Below are 12,187 nucleotides of genomic sequence, written 5' to 3'. Positions count from 1 at the left end.
TATAAATGAGGCTGTGAATGACATATCAACAATCCCCTCTGTAAAAACCTTCAGGATATAGAAAGGGATCAAAGTGGAAGGTTTGGTGTCTGGAAGCTGCTGAAGTGGAGATTTCTAGCTCAGAGTCTGAGTCTGAAGAAAACGACTTGGACTGTAAAACTACAGAGATTGTTATTGTCAATCCTACTTTTATGTTTTGTTGCTATGATACAAAGGAAATGACATCATTGTTGAGGAGAGAGAGAAAGAGCTTTACAACGACACCTGACATGACACGGCTCAGACTAACTCCTGGTGGGTTTATTAGGAGAAATGTACTGATGAAATAAAGTTAATAAAAGAGTTTTTCTGCTGTTTGTGCAGAATCAGAAGAAAAAGAAGATGAGTGGAGGAGTGAACAGCATCGAGGCGGTGAAGAAGAAGATCAAGGTTCTTCAGGAGCAGGCGGAGGAGGCCGATGAGCGAGCTGAGAGGCTGCAGAAGGAGGTGGAGAAGGAGAAGAGGACCAGAGAGGAGGTAACACACACACACACACACACACACACTCAAAATGTCTAATTTCTAGTCCAAACTAAACTCTTTCCACTTAAAATAAGACTCATCACCTAAAAATGAACTTGTTTTTAGATCATTTTCACTTGTTTCAAACTAATTTTCACTTGAAATAAGTAGAAAAATCTGCCAGTGAAAGCAAGTTTTTTGTGTTTGTAATAAGAAAGAAAAACTTGCTCCACTATCAGATTTTTCTACTTATTTCAAGTGAAAATCTGCTTGAAAGAAGTAAAAAGTGTCTAAAAACAAGCTGCTTTTTAATGTGATGAGTCTGATTTTAAGTAGAATGAGATTAGTTTTGACTAGAAATGAGACAAATATTCTTGGAAAGATGTAGAGATTTTACAGTGTACACCTACACACAGCTATACACACCTGTACAGGTAGAAACTGTAGACAAACCAACGCACACTGACAGGTGTTCAACAGGTGAGTGTTAGGGATGCAACTTACTGATCAGTTCATTAAAGGGACAGTCCAACATTTATTCAGATCCTCCTCCCTATAGTCGCAGCAGCAGGTTCATCGGCTCGTTACAGTAGATAATCTTCCCTCCCAGCCACTCTGTAGGCGACCCGCTCGTAGCCATTGAGCCTAAAACCTGTGTCCACTCCTTAACAGTGGACTGAGTGGGAGATTTCCAGTGGCGTAAAGTTATCCTGCACCCTGTTGTCATAGCTGGACGACACCAAAGGTTTTGGTCTTTCACCTTTCTGTTTTACAATTAATTAGGTGGAGACGGAGGTGTCTCACCTGTCCTCTACCTGTGTGTTGCTATAACGACCTCTACCTGTGTGTTGCCATAACGACCTGTGACCTGTGTGTTGCCATAACGACCTCTCCCTGCCCCCCCCAGGCGGAGGCGGAGGTGTCTGCTCTGGGCCGGCGGCTGCAGCTCAGTGAGGAGAATCTGGACCGAGCTCAGGAGAGACTGAGCACCGCTCTGCAGAAACTAGACGAGGTGGAGAAGGTGGCTGACGAGAGCGAGAGGTGAGACACCTGTCTGTCTGTCTGTCTGTCTGTCTGTCTGTCTGTCTGTCTGTCTGTCTGTCTGTCTGTCTGTCTGTCTGTCTGTCTGTCTGTCACTCACCTGTTAAGACCTTAACTCACTGGTCCCTCACCTGTAGGGACGTCACGATTATACATGCTCTTGCTACGATTATTGTCAGAGAAATAATCACGGTTATTCTGCATTAATTAATTTAACAACACTATGAATGTGTAAAATCAAATACAGGCAACGTCAAAGTCAAATAGTCAAAATGTAACTACATTACTCATTGTTTACACAAAATATTTCAAGTATCTATTAATATATGACCAGTTAATCTCCAGGGGAAATGTTTGAAATACTCAGGTCATGAATTGTCATCTATACTAAATGTTTTTTTTGTTTTTTTTAAGTATATTTTTGGCTTTTTGCCTTTATTTGATAGCACAGTGAGATGATGATGACAGGCTAACATTTAAATTCCTACCAGTTCAGTGTTACGTTAGTTAAACGGACCAGTGTCTGAGCATTCACCTTTATTCTGGAGCAACATCTGCCGATACGGTTCATACATCATCTTTTTGTGAAAGTGACGGTATTTAGGAAACTTTACGATTAAATAATTGTGATGTTTAATACCACGATTAATTAATTGATTAATTGATTAATTAATTAATGATTACGCCCCCCCCAGAGGGAAGAAGGTGATAGAGAATTAAATGAATGAATGAATGATTAACCCCCCCTGCCCTCCTGCCCCCCTGCCCCCCCAGAGGGAAGAAGGTGATAGAGAACCGAGCCATGAAGGACGAGGAGAAGATGGAGCATCTGGAGCTGCAGCTCAGAGAAGCCAAACAGATCGCTGAGGAGGCCGACCGCAAATACGAGGAGGTGAGGGGGGGGAGGGGTGTGTGTGTGTGTCTGTGTGTCTGTGTGTGTGTCTGTGTGTGCGTGTGTGTGTGTGTCTGTGGGTACGTTTACATGACACCAAATTATTGTCTTAATCCGACTCTAACTGGACAACTGAAGTGCAGGTAAACACCTCAGTCGGACTGAAATCGACGAAGACACCCAGATGCTGCGACTGCAGAGCTCTACAAGGAGAAGTAGCCTAATATTAGAAATAATAATATACATTTTAAACATTATTTTGGGAGGAAAAAAAAAATCTCTGCACAAAACACATAGCGAAACCGTACCGAGAACCGTGGCCAAAAGCCGAGGTAGGTATCGTACTACCTGCACCTGTAGCGCTGCTCCCCCAGTAGAGACGGCACCAAGTGGAGCAGAGAAGCCCCCGAACCCGGCAAAGTAAAGAAATAAAAACCCAACATCAGCGCCGAGTCAATGCATTTCACACAGCGCCACCAGCAAGAGGGTTTTATTTAAAAAGAGAGAGGAAAAAAGGGAAGCCTGTATCCTTTTCTCAGCACGAATGGTCGGGAACTGCAGTTGAGAATTTATTATTAAGCTGATAAGTTTTATTATTAAGCTTACTAAGTGTTATTATTAAGCTTACTAAGTTTTATTATTAAGCTAAGTTGTTTCTATTCAGTTTTTTTACTCTGTGACAGAAAAGTTAAGATTCCTTTACTTGTCCCACAGTGGGGAAATTTACATTTGTGCAGCAGCACCAACAAGTAGCAACAGGATAAAAGAGAAAAAACAGAATAAAACAAGAGGAATATGAACATCACACAACAATAATTTATAGAAAGAATGATTTAAAAAAAAAAAAAAGTGCAGTAGCCTATGTGCAATAGTCCAAAAAGTCAACAGGACGGGGGGGGAGGGGGTATTAACCTGCTGAAACAACAGGTGACACCATGAGGGGGCAACGGACCCGTCAGTTATTACAGTTTCTCAGTTGCAGGTAAACGGAGACAAGGACAGAAGTCTGACTAGACGCCAAAATCTAATTTTGAGCCGAGCTGGATTAAACTCTGCGTGTAAACGTACTGAGAGAGAGTGTGTGTCTGTCTGTGTGTGTCTGTGTGTGTCTGTGTGTGTGTGTGTGTCTGTGTGTGTCTGTGTGTGTCTGTCTGTGTGTGTGTGTGTGTGTGTGTGTGTGTGTGTGTGTGTGTGTTGCTCTAAGTCTAACGTGTGTGTGTTGATTGCCAGGTGGCTCGGACTCTGGTGATGGTGGAAGGAGAACTGGAACGAGCTGAAGTCAGAGCGGAGCAGGGAGAGAGGTAACACACTCACACACACACACACACACACACACACACACACACACACACACACACACACACACACACACACACACTGAGACACACAGACACACACACACACACACGCACACTCAGACACACACTGTTAGACCCCCGGTACTAGGCCCCTGTAAAAAAAAGGCCTATACTAGACCAGCTCTCCAATTAAAGGGTAAGTTCTTAAAGGGATAGTATCATTTTTTTAAAGTGTGGTTGTATGATCTCCAAATAGCCCCAAAGTACTTTAATTGCAGTAGAAGACTCTCTGCACTCCTCCCGTTAGCAACGCCAGCCCATAATAGCCCTGCCCAGAGATTTACAACATACAGTGTTGTGAACAGACCCAAAGAAACGGCCTATTTTCACGGCCTAAAAGAGGTTTTACCTGAACCTTTTTCCAGCCCTTCAAAGTTCAGGAAAAACACAGTTTTTATTTGGACCGAACCAACTCACGTATCCCTCCGCCCAGGGTTAGCGCCCGCCGATCAGCAGTTGGTTAGGTCCAAATAAAAACTGAGTTTTTCCTGCACTTTGAAGGAGAGTTGAGGGTCCCGAGCTCAGCCTTCAGATGTATGCTGTGTTATGGTTATGGTATTATAATTAAAGGAGATTATTTTTGCTAAATGTAACTAGGGGAAAGTATTATGAAACCTAAACTGATGGAATAGTTGCTGTAATCTGTTAAAAGGGGAAGTAGGATGAGTCAGACAAAGGTTAAGACAGGCTGAGGCAGGTCAGGAGAGTAAAGGTGGCAGGGGTTAAGGATGGGGAAGTACACATTGACCAAATAAGGCAAGTACCACATTGACTGGTCCCTGCAGCTATTTCATAACTGCAGGGACCAGAGCCCGGTGCGATGGCCCGTGGCCCTAATAAATGAATGAGAGAGAGAGAGAGAGAGAGAGAGACCTCTGTTTTCTCGCTAGTGGTAGCATTAGCGGTAGCATTAGCAGTACTATTGGCCATAGCATTAGCGGTAGCATTAGTATTAGCAGTAGCTTTAGTGGTATGATTAGTTGTAGTATTGGCGGTAGCATTAGCTGTAGAATTAGCGGTAGTATTAGCGGTAGCATTAGCGGTAGTATTGGCGGTAGTATTAGCTGTAGAATTAGCGGTAGTATTAGCGGTAGCATTAGCTGTAGAATTAGCGGTAGTATTAGCGGTAGCATTAGCGGTAGTATTGGCGGTAGTATTAGCGGTAGTATTGGCGGTAGTATTAGCGGTAGTATTAGCGGTAGTATTGGCGGTAGTATTAGCGGTAGTATTGGCGGTAGTATTAGCGGTAGCATTAGCGGTAGTATTGGCGGTAGTATTAGCGGTAGTATTGGCGGTAGCATTAGCGGTAGTATTGGCGGTAGTATTAGCGGTAGTATTAGCGGTAGTATTGGCGGTAGCATTAGCGGTAGTATTGGCGGTAGTATTAGCGGTAGTATTGGCGGTAGTATTAGCGGTAGCATTAGCGGTAGCATTGGCGGTAGTATTAGCGGTAGTATTAGCGGTAGTATTAGCGGTAGTATTGGCGGTAGTATTAGCGGTAGTATTAGCGGTAGTATTGGCGGTAGCATTAGCGGTAGTATTAGCGGTAGTATTAGCGGTAGTATTGGCGGTAGCATTAGCGGTAGTATTAGCGGTAGTATTAGCGGTAGTATTGGCGGTAGTATTAGCGGTAGTATTAGCGGTAGTATTGGCGGTAGCATTAGCGGTAGTATTAGCGGTAGTATTGGCGGTAGTATTAGCGGTAGTATTGGCGGTAGTATTAGCGGTAGCATTAGCAGTAGTATTGGCGGTAGTATTAGCGGTAGTATTGGCGGTAGCATTAGCGGTAGTATTGGCGGTAGTATTAGCGGTAGTATTAGCGGTAGTATTGGCGGTAGCATTAGCGGTAGTATTGGCGGTAGTATTAGCGGTAGTATTGGCGGTAGTATTAGCGGTAGCATTAGCGGTAGCATTGGCGGTAGTATTAGCGGTAGTATTAGCGGTAGTATTAGCGGTAGTATTGGCGGTAGCATTAGCGGTAGTATTAGCGGTAGTATTAGCTGTAGCATTAGCGGTAGTATTAGCGGTAGTATTAGCTGTAGCATTAGCGGTAGCGTTAGCGGTAGCCATGACATAACGGCTGCAGGCGACTGTAAACACACAACTTCCTTTCAGGGAACTGACCCGGAGCGCTTCAATACAAATACATGTATACTTACACCTCTAATATATGTATATATATATATATATATATATATATAAAGTATATATATAATGTATTTATATGTGTATATATATATATACATATAAAGTATATATATAATGTATACGTGTATGTGTAGTAAACTGTGTCCTGTGTCCTGCAGTAAGAGCCGAGTGTTGGAGGAGGAACTGAAAACAGTTTTCACCAGCTCAAAGTCTCTGGAGGCTCAAGCTGAGAAGGTGAGTCCTCTCTTCTGATTGGCTGCTGTCCTGCTCTCTGATTGGCTGCTGTGTTCCTGCTCTCTGATTGGCTGCCTTGTTCCTGCTCTCTGATTGGCTGTTGTCCTGCTCTCTGATTGGCTGTTCTTTGTCTCAGTATTCTCATAAGGAGGACAGATATGAAGAGGAGATCAAGAACCTGAGCAGCAAACTGAAGGAGGTGAGACTGTTTCTACCTGTCTGTCTGTCTACCTGTCTGTCTGTCTACCTGTCCTCTACCTGTCTGTCTCACTGTCTCACCTGTCCTCTACCTGTCTCACTGTCTCACCTGTCCTCTACCTGTCTACCTGTCTCTACCTGTCTGTCCTCTACCTGTCTACCTGTCTACCTGTCTACCTGTCTACCTGTCTCACCTGTCCTCTACCTGTCTACCTGTCTACCTGTCTCACCTGTCTCTCCGTGTCTTCAGGCCGAGACCAGAGCAGAGTTGGGTGAACGCTCAGTGGCCAAACTGGAGAAAACTATCGACGACCTGGAAGGTGAGAACACGTCAAACACGTTAACGCATCGAACACGTTAACGCATCGAACACGTTAACACATCGAACACGTTAACGCATCGAACACGTTAACACATCGAACACGTTAACACATCGAACACGTTAACACATCAAACACGTTAACACATCGAACACGTTAACACATCGAACACGTTAACACATCGAACACGTTAACACATCGAACACGTTAACACATCAAACACGTTAACACATCGAACACGTTAACACATCAAACACGTTAACACATCAAACACGTTAACACATCGAACACGTTAACGCATCGAACACGTTAACGCATCGAACACGTTAACGCATCGAACACGTTAACGCATCGAACACGTTAACACATCGAACACGTTAACGCATCGAACACGTTAACGCATCGAACACGTTAACGCATCGAACACGTTAACGCATCGAACACGTTAACACATCGAACACGTTAACACATCGAACACGTTAACACATCGAACACGTTAACACATCGAACACGTTAACACATCCAACACGTTAACACATCCAACACGTTAACACATCCAACACGTTAACACATCCAACACGTTAACACATCAAACACGTTAATGCATCAAACACGTTAACACATCGAACACGTTAACGCATCCAACACGTTAACGCATCGAACACGTTAACACATCGAACACGTTAACACATCGAACACGTTAACGCATCAAACACGTTAACACATCGAACACGTTAACACATCGAACACGTTAACACATCGAACACGTTAACACATCCAACACGTTAACGCATCGAACACGTTAACACATCGAACACGTTAACACATCGAACACGTTAACGCATCGAACACGTTAACACATCAAACACGTTAACACATCGAACACGTTAACACATCCAACACGTTAACACATCGAACACGTTAACACATCGAACACGTTAACACATCCAACACGTTAACGCATCGAACACGTTAACACATCGAACACGTTAACGCATCGAACACGTTAACGCATCGAACACGTTAACGCATCGAACACGTTAACGCATCGAACACGTTAACGCATCGAACACGTTAACACATCAAACACGTTAACGCATCAAACACGTTAACGCATCAAACACGTTAACGCATCGAACACGTTAACACATCGAACACGTTAACGCATCAAACACGTTAACACATCAAACACGTTAACACATCAAACACGTTAACACATCGAACACGTTAACACATCGAACACGTTAACACATCGAACACGTTAACACATCGAACACGTTAACACATCGAACACGTTAACACATCGAACACGTTAACGCAGGGCTGTTCAATTGGCGGCCCGCGGGCCACATCCGGCCCCGAACCAATGTCCGAGTGGCCCGGCTCGTGGTGACCCCCTCCCCCTAAAAAACAAAACAAAACAAAAACAGAGGGGAACACGTTTTGCGAGACCTAAATACTTGCAATGGATTCAGAACAGTAACTTGACTGGGATAGCTACTTTTCAAAGGAGTAATCCGTAATCAAATACTTTCCCAGAGTAATTTGCCCCAAAATAATTTGCTCCTTGTTTTTCACCAATCAATCAATCAATCAATCAATCAATCAATCAATTTGTTTATTTCGGGCATGTCAATTTAAATCATCATCATCACACTTCATCATCAAATAATACAATACATGGCCGAAAGGGAAAAGCGGGAGAAGCAAAAGCTTATCTAGTCCCGCCCCCATTACCCACAGAATAAGAATATTTGTCATACATACATATCTTTCTGTTTTTTTCTTCTTTTCTTATTATTATATATATATATATATATATACATACATACATACATACATATATATATATATATATATACATACATACACACACACTACATTTTGATGTAACATTCTTTTACTTATGACATTTTGACATAACATGTTACGGTAGTAGATAGTATACAGATCATTAACATAATTTTTTTTTTTTTTTTTTTTTTACATTTTGATATAACATACTTTTACTTATGACATTTGACATGACATGTTGGCAGCAGGCAGTATACAGAGCTGAAGTTTAGCTCTAGACAGTACATACAGATTACGTGTGTGTTTGCACATGTGTCCATATTTGTCCGTCATGAGTGAACAACAGTCTCATCTTGTAGCCTGGCATGTCACAAAGTCACAAAGTCATAGAATGGTCCAATTGACAGAGAGCAAAGTCCAGTGTACTGATTATTTGATGGTGTGGTGTGGAGTAAGAGCCCTTTTTTGCCATATTCTTTCATTCATCCATCTCCTCTGCAGCCTTTGCCGCGCTTAACTTGGCCATATCCTCCCGAGTTTTGGCCATGTCAGCTCGCAATATTGACACGAATTCACGAACTGCTGTGATGTCAGATCGTATCCCGACCACAGCACCTCGAGTAGTGGCGTTGTCCGCCCTCGCATTGCTCTGCTCGGAGGCGATCTTCCTCATTTTCTGATATTGCATGAAAATACCGCATCCCAGGGTGAACAAAATATGTTAGAGAAGAAATCTGTGTTCATCTTTAGGCCTAATGTTAAGACTATAGGCTACATTTAGTGATTTACATTCCCCCTGCTGTAAACCTCAGTGGAAACTCAGAGGACAGTAACAGGCCCCAGGAAACTTTTATTTCCTAAAAAAAAAACCTCAAAGCATTAACAACTACATCTTTACTACGACTATCACTACTACTTTTATTGACTTATTCTCTTTTGTTTAGTAAGTTGTTTAGTAGCTAATGCTGGGTTTTAAAAATGCCCCTCATTTGTAATAACCGCCTCCTTATTGACCGCTGAACATGCCCGGCTTTTCAGTCACAGCTGAGTTCTTCAGAGAAAACCAAACTCGCTGCCACTACAGGAAACACTGCACATAATATTGTTTGCACTTGAAAAAAAAGAAAGGAATATTTCATTTTATTTTAACTTTTATAAATGTTTAGTTTTAGTTTCAATTTGTGGGAGAAGAAGTTTATTTAAAGCTCATGCTTACATCAGCATGTAAAGAGTTAGAATAAAACATTTCAGAATGCACATGCACCTCGGCTAGTCATTTTGTCATTGTAGTTTTCTTAAAATCTCGTGTATCGTCACACCCCTACCGATACGTCAACCAATGAGACGAGTCGTTGGTGATGATGTCATGATGATGTCGTGATGATGTCATGATGATGTCATGGTGTTCTGTTTCAGACGCTCTGACCTCGGCCCGGAACGCCAACATGGAGCTGCAGGCGACGCTGAACCAGACGATGGAGGAGCTCAACTCCTGCTGAGCCCGACGGGACGGTGACGTCACCATGACGATGTCACCATGACGATGTCACCATGATGTCACAATGATGTCAGGACACAATGTGGCCAAACCCTCTTTTACCCCCCTTTACCCCCCTTTACCCCTCTTTACCTCCTCTCCCTGAGCTTTCACACATTCCTTCACTGAGTCTTTACGTCACGTTTGAAGTGTTGCTTTAATCCTCTTCCTCCTCTTCCTCCTCCTCCTCTTCCTCCTCTTCCTCCTCGCCGTCTGGCCCCGCCCCCTCCGTGTTCAGGGGGCGGGGCCAGACGGCGAGGAGCGGCTGGTGTGTTTCCGTCTCTACATTGCAAAAAGTCAAAATCTTTCCAAGAATATTTGTCTTATTTCTAGTCAAAACTAATCTCTGAGACTCATCACCTAAAAATGAACTTGTTTTTAGATCATTTTCACTTGTTTCAAACTAATTTTCACTTGAAATAAGTAGAAAAATCTGCCAGTGAAAGCAAGTTTTTTGTGTTTGTAATAAGAAAGAAAAACTTGCTCCACTATCAGATTTTTCTACTTATTTCAAGTGAAAATCTGCTTGAAAGAAGTAAAATAAGACTCATCACATTAAAAAGTAGCTTGTTTTTAGACACTTTTTAAGTAGAATGAGATTTGTTTTGACTAGAAATAAGACAAATATTCTTGGAAAGATGTTGAGTTTTTGCAGTGTAAGGGAGTTTTAACGGTGACCTAACGAACGACATTCCCTCTTCAACTAATCCACTAACAGCCGATCAATGAGTCTGATCGGTTTTCTTTCCTCTGCCACTATAATCGATGGTTGGTTGGTTAGAAACGACTTCCTGTCTGTCAGATGGGGCTGCAACATTCCGGGGTTTTTCAAAGTTGGAAAACTTTCCATGGGAATTTATGGGAATTTAATGCAAGTAACAACTTGAATATCTATATGCTATTCCTCAATCACATGCACACTGCTACTGCTACTGCTACTTTTCTTTATTTGGGGGGGGGGGGTAGTAGTAATATTTTACTCAACATTCCTGTTTTTGTTGTTCAGTAAAAGAATTAAAACTTGATAAAGTTCTACTCACAAATAAATGAGTTGAAATGTTTTTTAATTGTATTATTTTGCATGGATGTCTAGCTGCTTATGACAAAACAAAATATTTACATTTATGTTTGCATATGATCCAGATTGTTTAAATTATCCCCAATTTCCAGTTAATTCCCAGTTTATTCCGATACATTCCCAATAATTCCCATAAATTCCCATAATTCCAATGGAAAGTTTCCAAAATTCCCCAGTTTAACTTCCCATGGAAAGTTTCTGGAACTTTTCCCCCCTCTGCAGCCCTAACCCTGTCAGCCAATGAGGCGTCTTGTCTGTGGGGGCGTGGCCTCACTGCCATATAAGGAGGTGAAACCCAGCGGCCAATCACAGCTCGGTGTTTTCTACCGATGATGAATAATAAAGTTTAAGAGATGTTTTTACCTGGACGCCGGCGATGATGTCATCACCACCGTGCTGATGATGTCATCATCACCGTGCCGATGCTGATGATGTCACAGCTCATTGTAATAAATCATGACAGGATTTTATAAAATAAAAGCACCGATCCTGAGTCGCTGCGTCCGAGTCCTTGTTGTTGTTGTTGTTGTTACCACGGTAACAGCACTCACAGCTGATGATGTCACTGATCCCTTCATTCATTAACGTAAAGAAAAAACAAACAAACACAAGATTAAAATATTTGATCCAACATTTTATCAAATTTATTTTGAAAATCCCCCCCTTTTTGTGTGTGTTTTTTTTGCGATTTCTTTTCCTAGCGCCCTATACACTGGAATTTAAGGGGTTAAAAGTCTGAAATTAATTGAATATTTGGTATGGATCAACAGAGGAGAAGTAGACTAGAAGATCTATGCAAAAAAAACTGGAAAAAAAATATTAACATGTACTATTTTGAGGCTGTTTTATACAATATGATGAGTGTAACAAATTCTCTCCCAGAATCAAGGGTTAAAACCAGACTGGATGTGTTGTAGATCTCTGTGATTCAGTTTTACCTCTAGTCATAAAGAACATTTCACATCCACAACTACGTACTTCCCCTTTAACCATTCATGTGTATGGGGTTTGTCATTACAGATATCTACAGTTCAGTTGCAGATATCCACTATGTGAATTACAGATATCTGGAACTGAATTACCACT

General features: G+C 42.0%; 1 protein-coding gene across 1 annotated transcript; it reads left to right on the top strand.

The window, feature by feature from the left end:
* Positions 1-363: 363 nt before the first annotated feature.
* Positions 364-10,220, top strand: LOC146972879 (uncharacterized). Its single transcript, XM_085803216.1, has 8 exons — positions 364-516; positions 1,409-1,542; positions 2,317-2,434; positions 3,665-3,735; positions 6,099-6,174; positions 6,311-6,373; positions 6,623-6,692; positions 9,903-10,220. Exons 1-8 carry the CDS (start codon positions 382-384, stop codon positions 9,983-9,985), a joined length of 750 nt encoding a protein of 249 aa, XP_085659342.1. The 5' UTR covers positions 364-381; the 3' UTR covers positions 9,986-10,220.
* The last annotated feature ends 1,967 nt before the right edge of the window (positions 10,221-12,187 follow it).

Source organism: Trachurus japonicus, chromosome 16, assembly GCF_045865225.1.
Source record: "Trachurus japonicus isolate A0001 chromosome 16, Traja_1.0".
In the NCBI taxonomy this organism is placed as follows: Eukaryota; Metazoa; Chordata; class Actinopteri; order Carangiformes; family Carangidae; genus Trachurus; species Trachurus japonicus.
Note: the sequence above shows the minus strand (reverse complement) of the source record. Positions and strands in the feature narration are given on the sequence as shown.

Excerpts from the sequence above, each read along its gene's own strand:
- LOC146972879 (XM_085803216.1), top strand. The coding sequence starts at position 382 with ATGAGTGGAGGAGTGAACAGCATCGAGGCGGTGAAGAAGAAGATCAAG. Across the intron at positions 517-1,408 it reads AGAAGAGGACCAGAGAGGAG|GCGGAGGCGGAGGTGTCTGC; the intron begins GTAACACACACA and ends TGCCCCCCCCAG. Across the intron at positions 6,175-6,310 it reads TGGAGGCTCAAGCTGAGAAG|TATTCTCATAAGGAGGACAG; the intron begins GTGAGTCCTCTC and ends TCTTTGTCTCAG.